At 35.5% G+C, this 17,020-nt stretch overlaps 1 protein-coding gene across 3 annotated transcripts in view; it reads right to left on the bottom strand.

Annotated features, from left to right (window-relative positions):
• PIAS1 (protein inhibitor of activated STAT 1) overlaps positions 1-17,020 on the bottom strand; it is a 108,310-nt gene that overhangs the window by 18,076 nt on the left and 73,214 nt on the right. For all 3 annotated transcript variants that reach the window (XM_037054219.1, XM_037054217.1, XM_037054220.1), the window contains exons 7-8: positions 15,081-15,186; positions 5,986-6,059 (exon numbers count right to left, since the gene is read on the bottom strand). In XM_037054219.1, coding sequence (XP_036910114.1) covers positions 5,986-6,059; positions 15,081-15,186 — 180 coding nt within the window. The remainder of the gene's footprint in view (positions 1-5,985; positions 6,060-15,080; positions 15,187-17,020) is intronic.

The raw sequence follows: 17,020 nt of genomic DNA, 5'->3' as shown, positions 1-17,020 counted from the left end.
ACTTCTAGTGATTTAAATTGGAGATGAAGCTTATGCACTTTTCTAAATTTCTCCTATTTTCTGTACTGGTGTTTTATAATGGAATGGAGTGGCAAGAAATGTGGAGGAGGAGGGTGGATAAATCAGGATTTGTGGGAAAGAAAATAGGATAAACATATATCCTTTTTTAAAAATCCTTGTCTTCTTCCTATCCTCCACCTACCTAAGTCTGTGAACCATTTTCCTAAATGGTAAACAAAACAAAACAAAACAAAACAAAACCAGATTCCGTTTACAGCATAGCCTGTTATATTTATCTAGTTACTTAGGAACCCATCCCATTCACTCCTGGCCAGTATTTTTTTACCGAGGTCAAAAAACCCCCCAAACCCGTAATATTGAATTTACCACCTTAAGCATTTTAAGTGTACAGCTCAGTGGTGTTTAGTATATTCACCTTGTTATACAACAGATCTATACCTACTAAACACCAATTCCCCCTCACTGTAGTCTTTGGTAACCACCTCCTATCTGTTTCTATGATTTCTGACAACTTCATATACTTCAAATGAGTGGAATCATTTCACTGTTTATGTTTTTATGACTGGTTTACTTTGCTTATCATGATGTTCTCAAGGTACATCCATGTTTTAGCATATGATAGGATTTCCTTCATTTTCATGCTACATGCTATCCCACTGTATGAATGCACCATGTTTTCCTTATCCATTCATCTCTCAGTGGACATTTCAGTTGTTTCCACCTCTTGGCTACTGTAATAAACATGGATGTGCAAATTATCTCTCTGAGATCCTGCTGTGAATTCTTTGTGATGTTAACCCAGAAGCCAAATCATGTGGTAATTCTATATTTAATTTTTTGAGAAACCACCATATTGTCTTCGAGAACGGCTGCAGCCTTTACGTTCATCGCACCAACATCGCACAAGGGTTCCAGCATCCTGACATCCTTGCCAACAGCTGATATCTTCTACTTTTTTCACAGTGGCAGCTGTCATGATGGATGCATAATGATATCTCATGTGGTTTTGATGTGTGTGCATTTCCTTAATGGCTAATGATATTGGACATCTTTTCAAGTGCTTGACATTTTTCTATTTTCTTTGAAGAAAGGTCTGTTTCAAGACATTTGCCCATTTTAAAATCAGGCGTTTGATTTTCTTGTTGAGTGGTACAAGTTTTGTATATATTCTGGATATTAATCCCTTATCAAATACATGGTTTGCAATTATTTTCTCCCATTCCACAGATTTTCTTTTCACTCTGTAGATTATTTCCTTTGACAGGCTGAAAATTTGTAGTTTGCTATAGTCCTATTTGTCTATTTTTGCTTTTTTTTTTACCTGTGCTTTGATGTCATAGTCAAAATATCATGGCTAATTCAATTAAAGTTTTTCCCCTATGTTTTCTTCTAAGAGTTTAATAGTTCAATGTCTTATGTTGTAGGTTTTTAATCCATTTTGAGTTAATTTCTGCATATATTGCAAAGTAAGGGTCCAACTTCATTATACTGCACTCAAATACACAGTTCTGTTTTCCTAACATCATTTATTGAATACACTGTCTTTTCCCCATTGCAGAGTCCTGGTATCTTTGTTCAAAGTCACATGGACATATATGCAAGAGTCTGTTTCTAGGCTCCCCATATTGTTTCACCGGTCTGTATCATCTACCTTTATGTCAGTACCACACCATGTTAATTGCTGTTGCTTTGTACTATCTTTTGAAACCAGGGAGGGTGAGGCCTCATACTTTCTTCTCACTAAAAGACTGTTTTGGCTATTTGGGGTCCTTTGAGATTCCATAAGAATTATAGGATTGATTGATTGACTTGTTTGTTTGGCAAAAAATGTCACTGGAATTCTGAAAGGGAATGCACTGAATCTGAAGATAATTTTATCTCTTTGGTTAAGTTTATTCTAAATATTTTATCCTTTTTGATGCTATAGTAAATGGGATTGTTTTCTTCAACTTCAGACTGGTAAATGGGATTGTTAACTTCATTTTCAGACTGGTCACTGTTAGAGTATAGAGAGGTAACTAATTTCTGACTGCTGATTTGTATTTGTATTCTGCAATTCTTCTGAATTCATTTATTAGTTCCAACAGTTTTTGTGGAATCTTTAGGGTTTTCAACATAAAAAATCATGTCATCTGTGAACAAATAATTTTCTTATTTTGTAATTTATATGTCAATTCCTTTTCGTCTAATTGCTCTGGCTAAAACTCCCAGCACTATGTTGAATAGTAGTGGTGAGAGTGGGTATCCTGGCCATAACCCATTAGAGCAGGTGTATCTAATCCATGGCTCAGAATGGCTGTGAATGGCCCAACACAAAATTATAAATTTACTTACAACACTGTGAGATTTTTTTGTGATTACATGTGACAATGTATTTAATATGTGGCCCAAGACAACTCTTCTTCTCCCAGTGTGGCCCAGGAATGCCAAAAGGTTGGATATCCCTGTTAGACATAGGGATTTTAGTCTTTCCACACCAAGTATGAAATTCACTGTGGGTTTTGCCTATCTGGCTATCATTCAGGAAGCCTCCTTCTAGTTTGTTGAGTGTGTTGATCAGGAAAGTATGCTGAGTTTTGTTAAATGTTTTTCTACATCAGGTGAGCTGATCATGTTTTTTTGTCTTTCATTTTGTTAATGTGGTATATTCCATTGACTGATTTTTGTTTGCTGAAACACCTTTACGTTCCAGCTATAAATTCTACTTGGTCATGGTGTATACTTTCAATGTGCTGGTGAATTCAATTTGCTAGTATTTTGTTAAGGGTTTTCGCATCAACATCCATCAGAGATCTTCTGACATAGGTGTTTTTTGGCTTTTAAAACTTGTTTGTCTTTGTCTGGTTTTGGGATCAGGGCAATACTAGCTTCACAGAATGAGTTTGGGAGTGTTCTTTCCTCTTAAATTATTTGGAAGAGTGAAAAAAAAAACTGGTATTAATTCTTCTTTAAATGTTTGGTATGATTCTGTAGTGAAGCTGTGGGGAACTGGGCTTTCCTTTGCCTCCTCACTAGTTACTTCAGATTTCTTATTTCTTCAGGATTCAGTCATGATAGGTTATGTTTGTAGAGATTCACCCATTTCTTCTAGGTCACCCAATTTGTTGGCATTTAACTATTCACAGTAGTCTTTCATAATATTTCTCATTTCTATGACATCAGTTGTAATGTGTTCTCTCATCACTAATTTTAGCTACTTGAGCCTTTCCTCTTTTTTCTTAATCTAGCTAGGGGTTTGTCAATCTTGCCTATCTTTTCAAAAGTCAACTCTTAGTCTCACTGATTTTTTCTACTGTTTTTCTTTTCTCATTAATTTATCTCTGCTCTAATTTCTGTTATTCCCTTCCTTCTGCTGACTTTGGGTTTAGTTTCTTTTTCTTCTTCTAGTTACTTAAGGTAAGTTAGGCTGTTGGTTTGAGTCTCTCTTCTTTATTAATGTAAGCATTTAGTACTACAAACTTCCCTCCTCCTACTGCTTTTGCTGGCTCCCTTAAGTTTCGGTATACTGAATTTTGTTTTCATTTGTCTCCAGATAGTTTCTACATTCCTTGTGATTTCTTCTTTAACCCATTGGTTGTTTAAAGGTATGTTGTTTAATTTCCACATATTTGTTAATTTTCCTGTTTTCTTTCTGCTATTGATTTTTACTTTCATCCCACTGTGGTCAGAGAAGATACTTTTATGATTTTATTTTTAAATTGGTGAGGACTTGTTTTGTAGATGAACACGTGGTCTATCTTGGAGAATGTTTCACATACACTTGAAAACAATGTGTAATCTGCTGTTGTCCGATGGAATACTCTGCCTAAATTTCTTAACTCCAACCGATAACATAGTGTTGTTTACGTCTTTTGCTTCCTTAATAACCTTCTAAGTGCATACATACATAATTGAAAGTGAGGTATCAAAGTCTACTACTACTGTTGTGTTGCTATCTATATCTCCCTTCAGCTTTTGTCAATGATTGCATCATATATTTGGCAAAGTATTTTCTTAATAGTAACATAAAAAGCCTGGAGTCAAAATATTCTAAGAAATGACTATGGTAAGGAATAAAGAGTAATAAAAAATGATAGGACTTGGTGTTTTTAACTGTATTTTTCCTATAGTTTAACAATGAACAAGAGTTCCCTTGTTATTCACAAGACAAAATAAGTTTTTTTTTTAAAAAAGAGGTATGTTGCCCTGGCTGGCATAGCTCAGTAGATTGAGCACGGGCCTGCGAACCACACGATCGCGGTTCGATTCCCAGTCAGGGCACATGCCTGGGTTGCAGGCCAGTTCCCAGCAGGGGACTCATGAGAGACAACTATACATTGATACTTCTCTCCTTCCCTTCCCCTCTAAAGATAAATAAATTAAATCTTAAAAAAAAAAGATTCTTAAAAAAAAAAGAGATGTTCACCATGGTATTATAAACTAATTCAAGAACTAATGCCTTTTTCCATATTGTGTTTGAGGTTTTATAAATTAAAAATAGACTAAGTTACAGAACAAATAATATTTAATTTCGGTTTAATTTCTTTGTTTCTTCATTACAGAGTAGTAGGATCTCAATGCTAAAAGCTTTCAATATCAACCTTGCCTGGGTGGCTCAGCTGGTTGGAGCACCACGGGTTTGATTCCCATTCAGGGCACATACCTAGACAGCTAGGTTGCAGGTTCCATCCCTGGTCAGGGCACATATGAGAGGCAATCAACTGACGCTTTCCCTCTCTTTTCTCTCTCTCTCAAATCAATAAACATGCCCTTGGGTAAGAATTTAAACAAATAAATATATGAAGAATAAATAAAATATTTTTTTAAAAAATCAAAGTTTCAATATCTGGTGTACCTGAACAAACCAGGTAAACCAGGAAACAGCTGTATCCACTCATTCTTTCTCTCTAATTTATATATGATTAATTTGAATTATACAATAAAAGATTATCACAATGTTGAAGTAATTTAGTTCACATATTTTTGTATAGAAATCACATTCATCTCCCACTCCTACTACTTAGTGAACCTAACATCAAACTAGTTAGAAAATAAACCTTAACAACACTTTTTGGAAAACTCACAAGTTTAATTATTTAGTATCTTGGGCCTTGTATTTATTTTGTACAAATGACTGATTTTGACCTAATTTTCTGGTTAAAAAATATATCTAGGTTAGTTTATTTTTTAATTTAATTGTTGTTGTTCAAGTACAGTTTTCTGTCTTTTACTCCCATACCAGCCCTCCCCCCAGTGCTCCCCACCTCCCTCCCACTTCTACCCCCCTTTGCTCTTGTCCACGTGTCCTTTACACCAGCTTCTGTAAATCCTTCCCCTTTTCCCCTGAAATTCCTTCCCCTTTCCTCTCTGGTCACTGTCAGCTGGTTCTCTATTTGAGTGTCTTTGGTTATATTTTGCTTGCTTGTTTTGTTTTGTTGTTTAGGTTCCTGTTGAAGGTGAGATCATATGGTATTTGTCTTTCACCGCCTGGCTTATTTCACTCAGCGTAATGCTTTCCAGTTCTATCCATTAGGTTAGTTTCAATGCATAAACAACTCAATTATTCAGGCTAAAGAAAACAGTTTTTAACTGTTAAGTTCTTACAATATAGTCATTATTGGAAAAATTGTTACATTGTAATCATGGCCAAATTTTTTTCAGGATATATTTTTTAAAATGAATTTTTATAAATACACTGAGATAAACATTCTTTATTGGGAGATTTTACACTTGAATCTGAGAGACAGTTATTAATCACAAACAATATTTAAATGTTTTACTGAGTAGAAAAATTTTTATAGACTTATAAGTAAATTTGTTCATATTCCAAATCCCCTAAGTAAATCATGTCTTTCCACCTTCATAAACTGAAACAATGGTAGGTACATTTCAAAAGTAAACAAAACTTCTCAAATGATGAAAACACTTATTAAAAAATAATATATATTTTAAATCTTCCGGAAGCAAATATCAGTTAACACTTACTGGACATAGCAGAGAAACCCTTAGGCTGGTTGTAGCTATTTCACTGTCTGGATCCGCAGTCAATTTCTCTTTAACTGACATTCAATGAAAAGAAAACAAACAGAAAAATTTACAAAAGATACATCACTAATGCAATATAAGAAAAAGAACAAAGAACTTAAGATGAGGAGCCTTAAAAAACAGAACTCAAAAAATCTGTTCAATTATTTTCCAATCAACTGAATGGAAAGATGAAAATTATATATTTTATAATTTCTACAATGAACAAAGGAAGGAAAACCATTGTCTATCTATAGACTGTCCACATTTCCTGTACGTTTCCTGTTTCTCATCTATGGAGCAAAAACTGCACTGCAGTAACATAAAGGAAACCTCTATTAGGCTGATATATTCAACTTATGGCAGGCCCTTTTTCTTTTATAACCCTTTCTTTTAAACTATGACCACATTATTTTAAAAGATATTAATAAATAGCAACTATAAAACAAACATTTATAAAATTTCCCAAAGCTCAGATAATAAAATATTGTTAACAAAACACATTAATTCAAATTATAAAAAAAATAGTTCAGTTGCTTTTTTGTCATCGAATTATTTGAGTCGTACACTTATTTATCCATAAATCTATTCTGTTAGCTTGGGCAAATTCATCCTCCTCCTTGAGCTTAATTTAATTTTACTTTTAACAAAATAAGAACCCATACTAGATAATCTCCAAGTCAGTTCAAAATTCCAGTTTTTAATACGGAAGTCACTATTAAGAACTTCCCACTAATAGGGAAGTCACTGGTTCTTAATAGGGAAGTCACTATTAATTTCACATTTAACTGCATTCTGTTACTCAGTTTAATATAACAGGGACCTTTATACTTCTCATTTGGAAACTTGAGGCATCTATTCTAAAAACTGCAACTTAGAACTTCAGTTAAACTGCAAAATAAAAATGAGACTGGAAATGCCTACATGTAATATTCCAATAACTTCAGAACTGTGACACAATAATTTTAAAGTCTTTATAAGGAAAGGAAGCCCATGTGGAGTGGCTATGTACATTGCCAATCGTAGAATTTCAGAGCTGTGGCACAACTGTGCCCAGGCAGTTAACACACGGCCAAAAAAAGGGGGGGGGGAGTACTCAAAGAATGATGTCAGAGTAAATGTCTGTGTACTGAAAACTGTTTATGAGAATTAAGATTCCTACCTTCCCTGACCAGATGGCTCAGCTGGTCAGAGTACTGAGGTGGCAGGTCAGGGCACGTACAAGAATCCACCAATGAATGCATAAATAAGCGGAACAACAAATCCATCTTTCTCTGTCTCTCTCAAACCAACTGTTTAAAATCCTGCCTTTATTAAACACAGTGATCGTACAGTCTAAATTTTTTGAGATGGTCCAAATCTTGGATATTCTAACTCAACTGCCTCTATAAATCTTGTGATCTCAAGACCTCCAATGAGCTCAACTAAGATGTACATCAGAGCTTTCTAACTTATTTCTCACTAAATCAAAATGGGGAAGAGGGATACCAACGGGTAATTTAAAGTCATTCCATGGCCTGAAAATTCTAAATTTTTAACTCTATGTAACTCATAGGCTGCCTCACAGATGAAAAAGGCATAAAATCCCTAGGTGTTAGCCTGGGAAATATAGTTGTCACATCACTTATGCTGACTGGTATCATATGTAAATTATAAAAAGTATGCCTTTCCTATTTTAGACCCAATTTTAGTCAACTCTGTCTTATAAAGATAAACTTAGTAGTACTTTTTAAAGATAACAAGTAATTGCCACACAAAATAAACATGCAAATAGAATTCTAGAGTGATTACCAACCATTCTGTATGTCTTCACTGAACATCGCTCCAACACCCCATCACATACATAGCAATGAGAATAGTAACTGACTGGATTTTGTCTATTTCATCTTCCACTTAATGAAGAAATACCAAAGATCACCATTATGCAAAGCAAAGTTGAGTGTTTAGTAATTCAAAAAGAAAATGAAAGAAGAGAGGCAGCCTGAAGTAGTGGTAAAGCCAGGACCTAAAAATAGCCTAGATTAGAATTCACCCTCAGTCAAGTCATATGACTTCTTTGTGCCTCAGTTCCATTACTTTATAAATGTGAATAATAGTCCCTCGTACACTTTTTAAAAGATTAAATGAGTTAACCCACGTAAAATGCTTTAAAATAACCTAATATCATACTTCATTAATATTAAGTATTGTTAGTTGGAACAAAACGAGATTTTTATGTTCACTTTCTCCCAGAGGTGGGATAAGAATCAGCTTGTCAATTTCTGTGTTTTTAAAAAAGCTTTCTCTTTCACTTGCCATTATAGACTCAATCTGAGCCAATCTTTTCATGTTAAGATACTTTTAAAGATCGTACTACTATGTTGATTGGATTGAACGTAACCTACGCATCACTCGGAGAGAAGTGACATCTCTCCAATAACAACAATGAGTGTTACCATCCATTAATGTAGTATATCTATATATTATCCAGATCTTATTTTAATTTCAGCAGCATTTGGTAGCATTCAGTACACAAATCTTATACATATTTTGTGCAACATATCCCTAAGTACTCCTTATTTTTGGATGTTACAGTAAATTCTTGTTTTTTGAATTTCAATGTCCAATTGTTTACTGCTAGTAGAAATACAATTTATTTTTATAAACTGACCGTGTACTCCACAATCTTGCTAAATTCATATATTAGTTTTAGCAGCTTTTTGTTGATTGTTTAGGATATTTTTCTACATAAGCAATAAGGTCACCTTCAAATAAAGGAAATAATTATTAATTCATTTATATTCTGTATGCTCCTTTTTTCTTACTGTGCTGGCTAGAATCCTGAAGGTAATGCTAAACACAAGTAGTACGGTAAGATCAGATATTGCCTCATTTCCAATCTCAGGGGTGAAGCATTCAACTTTTTCACCATGAACTATGATATTAACTAGCAGCATTTTATAAATACCCTTTATTACAGAGGCAGTTCCCTTCTTTTTCTGTTTTGCTGCGAGTTTAATCACGAATGGATATTGAATTTGACCAAATGCCTTTCCTGCATCTATGGATGATCACAGGATCTTTTTCTTTCTTAGTCTGGTGAGGTCAATTATGCTGACTGATTTTAGAAGGTTGTATCAACCTAATATTACTGGAATAAGCTCTACTTGGTCACTATACATTTTTAATATATATACTGGACTTTACTGTTTGAACATAGTTAACACAATTCTGGGGAAAAAAAGTTGGATGACTAATTCCAAGACTTATCATCAAGCTACAGTAACCAAGACAACGGTATTGGCAAAAGGGAAGATATATAGGTCAATGGAAAATAACAGAGTTCAGAAATAGATTCATACATCTATGGTCAATTGGTTTATGACAAAGACGCCAGGCTAATTAAATGGAGGAAAAGACAGTCTTTTCACCAAAGTCGCTGGAATGACTGCATATCGTTATGGAGAGAAATGAACCTCTGACCTTTCCTTGCATCATATACAATATTAACTTAAAAAGTACAAACTATAAAAAGAAATGAAGAAAATATTTGAACAGACATTTCATCAAAGAAGCTGAAAAGATGTCAATAAGCATATGAACCAATGCTTAACATCACTTATCATTAGGAAAATGCAAGTTAAAACTACAATGAGATATTACTACACACTGATCGGAATGGCTAAAATCAAAGCAACCTGACAAAGCACTAGTGAGGATGGGAACAACTCTAAATCTCAAACATCACTGATGGGAATGCAAAAATAGTATATGCACTTTATAGGACATTACTGATCTATTTTTCACACACTTATCATATGACTCAGAAATTCCAGTTCTCAATATTTTCCCAAGAGAAAATGAAAACGTGTGTCTACAAAATGGGGATATTCATAATCAAAATGTAAATGTTTTAGCAGCTTTACTCATGAAAGTGCAAAACTGGAAACAATCTAAAGGTAAATCAACCGATAAACAGGTGGACAAATTATGGTGCAAATAAGTGTGAATAAATGGAATACTACTCAGTAATAAAGAGGAATGAACTACATGAATGAGCTTCAAAAGCGTTATACTGAGTAAAATAAGCCAGACACAAAAGGGTACATGCTGTAGTAGCATTTCAAATACCTGACATTCTGTAAAAGGCAAAGTGAAGAGACAGAAATCTCATCAGTGGTTAGGGGAACTAGAGTTAAGGGAATGAGATGGACTGTGAAGAGCCACAGGGGCACTTTCTGGGTTGAAGGATGTTCTGTATTTTGATTGTAATGTGGTTCATGATTGCATACACCTGTCAAACTCATCAAACTGTACTCTTAAAAAGGTGAATTTTTACTGCTTGTAAACTATACTTCAATAAACAAATGTAGAACATTTCCAGCATCACAAATTGTTCCATTAGACAGTGATGTTCTAGGTTTGTTTTCTGAAGATAATTTTTATCTTTTCTTAATATTAGATTAGTCTATAGGCTGGAAACAATTGAACATATTAAGTCCAATATTTCATTTTATAGGCAAGGAAACAGAGGTATAAACACCTGAATTTTATTCTGTAGCTCTTTTCAGAGTTTACTTCAATAAACATCTGAGGATCTACTATGTGCTAAAGAGGCACTATGCTAAGCACTAGGAACACAAAGAAAAATAAGATTAAATTCCTGCCCAAAGAAACTCACAATCCAGTAGGGAGTAAAGATGCTAATGGAAGTATGTTCAGGAAACCAGTTAGAAGTCAACTCTTCTACAGTAGGGGTTCTGATAGATCTCATGGAGAACGTGAAACCTAGAAAATAATTAAAGCTGGGCAAAGGAGGCAACAGAGAAGTTTTGAGGCATAGAGAATAATACTCACAAAGCACCAAGGAAAAACAAAATAATTCTAAAGTATTTTTAAAACACAAAATATGATAAGAGTGAATACAGATGACACTGGAAAGTAATAAGCATGTGCCACATCACGGAAAGCCGCACATGTCATCCTAACAAAGTTGGAGTTTTTATTCCATTGGTGTTAAGAAGACATGGGTTGCAATGGAATGGTAAAGGATTAGATCAGTGTTAATCACTTAGGTTACTACCAGAAGAGAGATGAAGAGGAGCCAAGAGAGGAATACTTTATTTAATAAAAAAATTTTAAAATAAAGGCAGGATATGAGAACTTAATTAAGAACAGTGATTTAATGGAGAGAGAAAAGACAGATGAGAAATACTTAGGGTGTAGGTTTGATAGAACTTGGTGAGTTCAGTTTTAAATACTTGCATTTGAGGAACCAACAGAATGTTCCGGTGAAGGCAGTTAGCTACACATTTCTACATATGAAATTCAGGGGGAGGTCTGGGGTGAAGGTATCTATGTGGAAGTTGGTGCTAGTTTAAACCACAAGACTGGATGTGATTATCTCAGGGAAAGTATGCACAAAAGTGGACCAAGGATGAAACCCCTGGGAAAACATTTAACATGCTTTCCTTAAGAGAATCCATTGAAGGCAAACATTGAGAAGTAATAGTCAGAGAAGAGAATTTCAAGCAGAAAGTGGTTGATATGAAACACACACACACACAAAACATCGAACATAAAAACTTAAAAGATAAGCATTAAACTTGGCAATCAGATTGTTGCTTTGTGACATGTGAGAGCAGTTTCAGTGGAAAGAGAGGAATTAAGAGATCACAATGGGTTGCAGTGAGGAATAGGAATAAGTATAGAATACTCTTTCAAGAAACTAGGATGAGAACAATAGGAGGAACACAGAGGTCTACCTCAAGAATAATTTGTTTTTCTGATTTTTTTAAAGGATGAAAAGAACTTGATGGGGAAGGTTGACAAAAAGAGCCTGTAAAGAGGGAAATGAAAATACAGGACAGAGTGCAGTAATATGGAGCCGGGTCTCTTAATACTCTTTCTGAGCATCTTCTTCTGGATAATTTCATACACAAATCAAACACCAAAAGTCTAACAATAACAATGCACTCTGATCTCTCCCCTGTAACCTGGTCATTTCAATACTGTTTTCCATTTCAGTAAACTGTACTACCATGTAACCTGGTGCTTCTGAAGCCCAGAACACCTTCACCTCTCCTTTTTCTTCACTCCCCACACATCACCCACCACAATTTCTATACTTCAACACTTCTCAAATTGTCCATTTTTCTCTACTTCCATCACCATTACCTTAGTTCAAGGTATCATTATCTGTTATCTCTACAATACACTCCAAACTACCGTCACTGCATCAGCCTTAGCACCCCCCGCCTTCAATTCAGTAGTTAGCAATCTTTCTATTGCTCAAATCTGATCATGTCCCTCTGCTTAAAAATCTATCGCCTACGTGACTTTGCCCTGTGGCCATCTCTCTGGCCACTCTCCTCCCTTTTTCTCTTCACTCCAGCTCCATTGGCCCTGTCTCTTAACATGTCGCCCTCCCATCTTTGGGCTTAAATGCTCCTCATCCTTACAGTCTTGTATTAAACATCAGAGCACCAGAGAGGACTATGTTCTCTTGTTGTCACCTCTAGAGCTCCCTGTCTTTTTTCTTTAAGGCACAAGTCCCAACTGGAATTCATTAATGACCTGTGCAATTATTTAATTCTGCCTTTCCACCAGACTGCAAACTTCTGGGGGATGTGAGGCTGCATGTGTCTTGTTTAATACTACATTCTCCTGTGCCCGGAACATAGTAGACTCTTAATATTCTTGAGTGAAAAGAATAAATGGATAAAAGATTAATCTGGAAAAGGAGTATTTCCTCCTGAGACTGAAGAAAATAAAGTAAGGAAGGGTACAGGTGCAGGTGCGTTGAAAAGCAGTTACGGTGGCACTAAGATTAAGAGAGAAACAGACAGTTCAGAGAATTCACATCGAGTGGCCCCGATTTCCCTGCACTGAGTGCGCTGAGAGAGGAGGATGGTGCTTGCATCAAGCACAGCCAAGCTGTAAAGCGACTGCTTAAAGGAAGGGGAAGAGGAAACAGGACGTTGACCAAGAATTACTAAAGGACTGTTTCTGTGATACTTGTGAGGGGACAATTCTACACAAACGTGGAAACTATAATATAAAAATCGACTTAATCAAATGAATCAAAGGATGAATTTCTCTGGAAAAAGTCTAAATACTATCAACTTTATTTTTTCAAGAACATAATAGTGCCCGATTTGACTACTAAAACTTTGCCAGTAGACTTTATTGATGAGTGACTCATATTTAATCTGATTCTTCAAAAATATCTAAGAAACCTTCCAACATTCTCTTCTGTCAAGTTGTTTTACGTAATCTTTTAATTACACAGTTGATACATTAGGAGAGTTATTTCTTTACAGATAGCACAGAGGCAAACAATCTGTTATTTAGTTAAATACAGCAAATGTCTTATTGGTGGGATCCAAACTAATGTATTTTTGGTTCCTGAAGCCAATAAGATATTAACTGCCACAAAAATCCTACCCAATCTGCAGTCACCCTTCACCTCCAGCACTGTATCAGAGATGAAATCAATAGCTTTTGAATTATGCAGCTTTTGCTGCTTAACAGTGGCTAACAGTGGTTACTTCCAGGAAACAGAACAGTTCTAGGCTCACCTCCCCACTTTCCCTCCAAATGATGCTGCAGCTACAAGTGGGAACGAGTTAAGAGCTTGTGCAAAGACAGCCTGCTACTGCATCACTGTCATCATCATCATCAAGTGTAACAGCTTCATCTGCCTTATTTCTTGGTATAACCTTTTCCATACCTAGAATTAGGCTCACCCAATCCCAGAATGCTTTCTAATTAGATGAGATCCTAGACTATGTGGCAAATACAAAGAGCCTCAGTAGAATGACCAGGCATGGACTTCAGCTAGAGTGTGAGAAAAAAATTCTCTGGCACTCTCCTTCAAAACAGATGTCAGATTCTTCTCTTATTTTCAGGATCCCTTATTATCTGCTTGTCCCTGCCAAATGGTGCTTCTACTCCCCTAGACCCCAAGCCAATGCTGTCATTCTAGCTCTCCACTGTCAATGAATGCCTACTGAGTCAGCCAAAAATGTGTGCCTCCTGACTCAGCATTGTTATTTGCCTTTTTAAAAAGCCCCTTTAGTATGGAAAAATCCTTCAATGAACTATTGTGGATATACAGATATCCAGAGATAGCAGATTTCTTATTCTGGCACAGAAACAGGTTATAAAAAAAGATAAAAGCTATGTCACAAAAGGAAATGAGACGACAGCTGGACTTATAATCAGTTCACATCAAGAATCCTTAAAGGGTAGCTATATTAACTCTTGTCTGTATGAGTTTTATTCCCTAAGCACCCAGCCCCATTCCCAAATCCATCCATGAAAAATCTCTCTCTCACAAAGAAAAGAATAAAAGAAGACCTTAGTCCACCTTTTAGAAAAGCGGACAAACTCTGGCCTTAACTCTTAAAAATTGAGGCCAGGAGAGTAAATCTGCAGACCTTACTACTACACCTCACTCAACATGACAAAATGAACCACCTAGCCACTAACACCTATGAAGCCAGACTTTGGAGGGGTTTTAGAAACCATGTGGTACAAACCTAGTTACAGATGAGGAATATGAGCCTCACAGGAGTAGAGGGACTTACCCACGGCCACATAATCAATTAACAGCAGAACCCACTTCGTTATTATCTGTACCACTCCACTGACTCTCTTTTTGCTTCATTAATGTGGGAATGTGGTCACCATATATCCCTGCACATTCTTCCTGGACAATCTCAAATGTGAAGTAATTCTCATGAAATATATATGCAAAGATTTCCTTCCCATCTCCTAGAATTGCTTAAACATTTACTTTATGTGTTTTTAGTAACATACCCTTCCATGTTCATGTACTGACTTTACAAAGTTAATTTTAAGATCAGTAAAATACAGATTATAAAATATAGGTCATGACAGCTATATTAAATTACTCAAGCCTCAATTTACTCTAGCTCGAAACAAGGTTTTCAGTTATGATAAGCTCTAATAATTTTTAAAAAGCCCTAAAATTTCTTGAGTTTAGAAAATACTACTCTAACCTCTACCAAAACAGTTCAACGACACAAATGAAATAAGTTCATCATACATACTTAAAGCTCTAGAATGATCCGGATTCCTTATTCCCTTTGCTCGTAACCTCTGAAGAAGAACTGTCGAGGACAACTGTTTTACAAGATATACTGCCATGGAATAGTTCTGGAAAAAAAAAAGATGCAGAAAATAAACATTTGTAAGTAAACAGTACATATAATTTAATCCCACGGCGATAGGGACAGAAAACTAACACTTGTTAAACCACCTACTGTATGCCAAACAGTATCTTAGGTGTTTTCATGAACAGTAGTAACTCATTAATCCTAACCAAAAAGCTGCTGAGGTGGTCAGGAACCTACTTGGATGGATGAGGAAAGTAAAGTGTATAATGTAGAGAAGTAAAAAAACTTGCCCTAATTTTGCAACTTTCAAGTGATAAAGCCAGGTCTCTCATGCTTCTATATTGAAGCTCATCAATTTAAAGCACTTACATAAAAGAACACAATTACAACTCAATATAAACCAATGCCAATAAGATGCCAAACTCATCATGAACCATAATTAGGAGACTGTGTATTTACGTATATATATATATATATATAAAATAAAAGTTAATTAAAAAATTACCAGTTAGGTTGGCTTCCTAACCTACACTTATTTACTCTTACTCTACGCCTTTAACTAGTCCTTGAAAAGAGCCTACCTGGGCCATTATCACAACAAGCAGAGGGAATATTAAAGATTCTCAATGAGAAGCTGCTAGGTTGGCAAATGACTGAATATCCATTACCAGCAGAGAGACTACCCAGAGACTGAGGAGGAAAGCAGGACAAAGGAAACAGTTAATCAACAGGCCAAGGAAGAGCAAAGGGTATGTGACTGAATAAGAGGAAGCAAAAAGGGCTGAGGTTTACGAAGGGTAAGAGAGATCTAGATGAGAAGGCCCACTCCTCATTTGGTATGGGAATCAAGATGAAGATCAAGAGTTGTGGAAAGAAGCAAAAGAAAAAATAGTTACTGCCATCTTCTATCTTATACTTAGTATCTTATACTTACATACAGTTTTGAAGCACTGAATATAAGACTATCTGCTTCATTTAAACCTCACAGAAGGCCTATAAGAAATCAGTAGGATAAACATTTTTCTAGGTGAAAGGTTGATGAAACTGAGGCACAAAAAGCAACTTGCTCGTGATCATATATCTGCTTGGTAATGAAGCTGCACTAGAAGCCAAGAGGAGACAGGGGAATGGACCGCACAGCCGAGGTCAGTGGAGTCCTCCCCAGCTCTCCCCTTTGTACACTCTGACAGCTTTGACTCTCCTAACCTAGTCCGATGCACATTTCGACTTTCAGTTCTTCTCAGTTTTAAAAATGCTTTTCCCTCTTTTGACAAGAGAAAAATATCTTATAATACCCTCTGAAAGGTCAATTTTTTCATTTAGAGTTCATGTTCACATTATACAAGTTTTAAAAAATGAAGTGTCAAAGCTAATTTACTTTCATTTGTAAATTTAACAATTAATGAGGAAAAAGTAATCTTAATATTAGCCTAAATTTTAGAGAACACAACATATCAATCTAATATTAAACTAAAAGGTTTCTTTTGGGGGAAAATTTTTATTCACCTTTATTATTTAATTGATGTTTCCAGTATGACAGAAACTAGAGAAATGCTAATTAACAATGTGAAATTATGTACTGACAGCTTGAATCTTCAGAACTAGAAATTACCCTAAGGGTTTATATAAAATTTTAAAGAAAGATCAAGTAGAATCACAAGTACAAGTTCAGTGAGAAGGCATGCTCACTCTAGTTGAAACATGTAACCAAATAAGAAGAGGGGGAAAAAAGCAAAAGCAGCAGCAACAGTAAAAAGAACATCCGGTATTAACAAATGCCCCCTGTACTGATAATATAGAATTAAATCTTACATCACATGAAAGATTCAGTAGCAACACCCCTAAAAGTTAATAGTGGTATGGTCTCTCGTTTA

The sequence above is a fragment of the Sturnira hondurensis genome, unplaced genomic scaffold (genome assembly GCF_014824575.4).
Source record: "Sturnira hondurensis isolate 20B ecotype Veracruz unplaced genomic scaffold, ASM1482457v3 Scaffold0008196, whole genome shotgun sequence".
Lineage (NCBI taxonomy): Eukaryota > Metazoa > Chordata > Mammalia > Chiroptera > Phyllostomidae > Sturnira > Sturnira hondurensis.
This window is presented reverse-complemented; position numbering and strand designations above follow the sequence as displayed.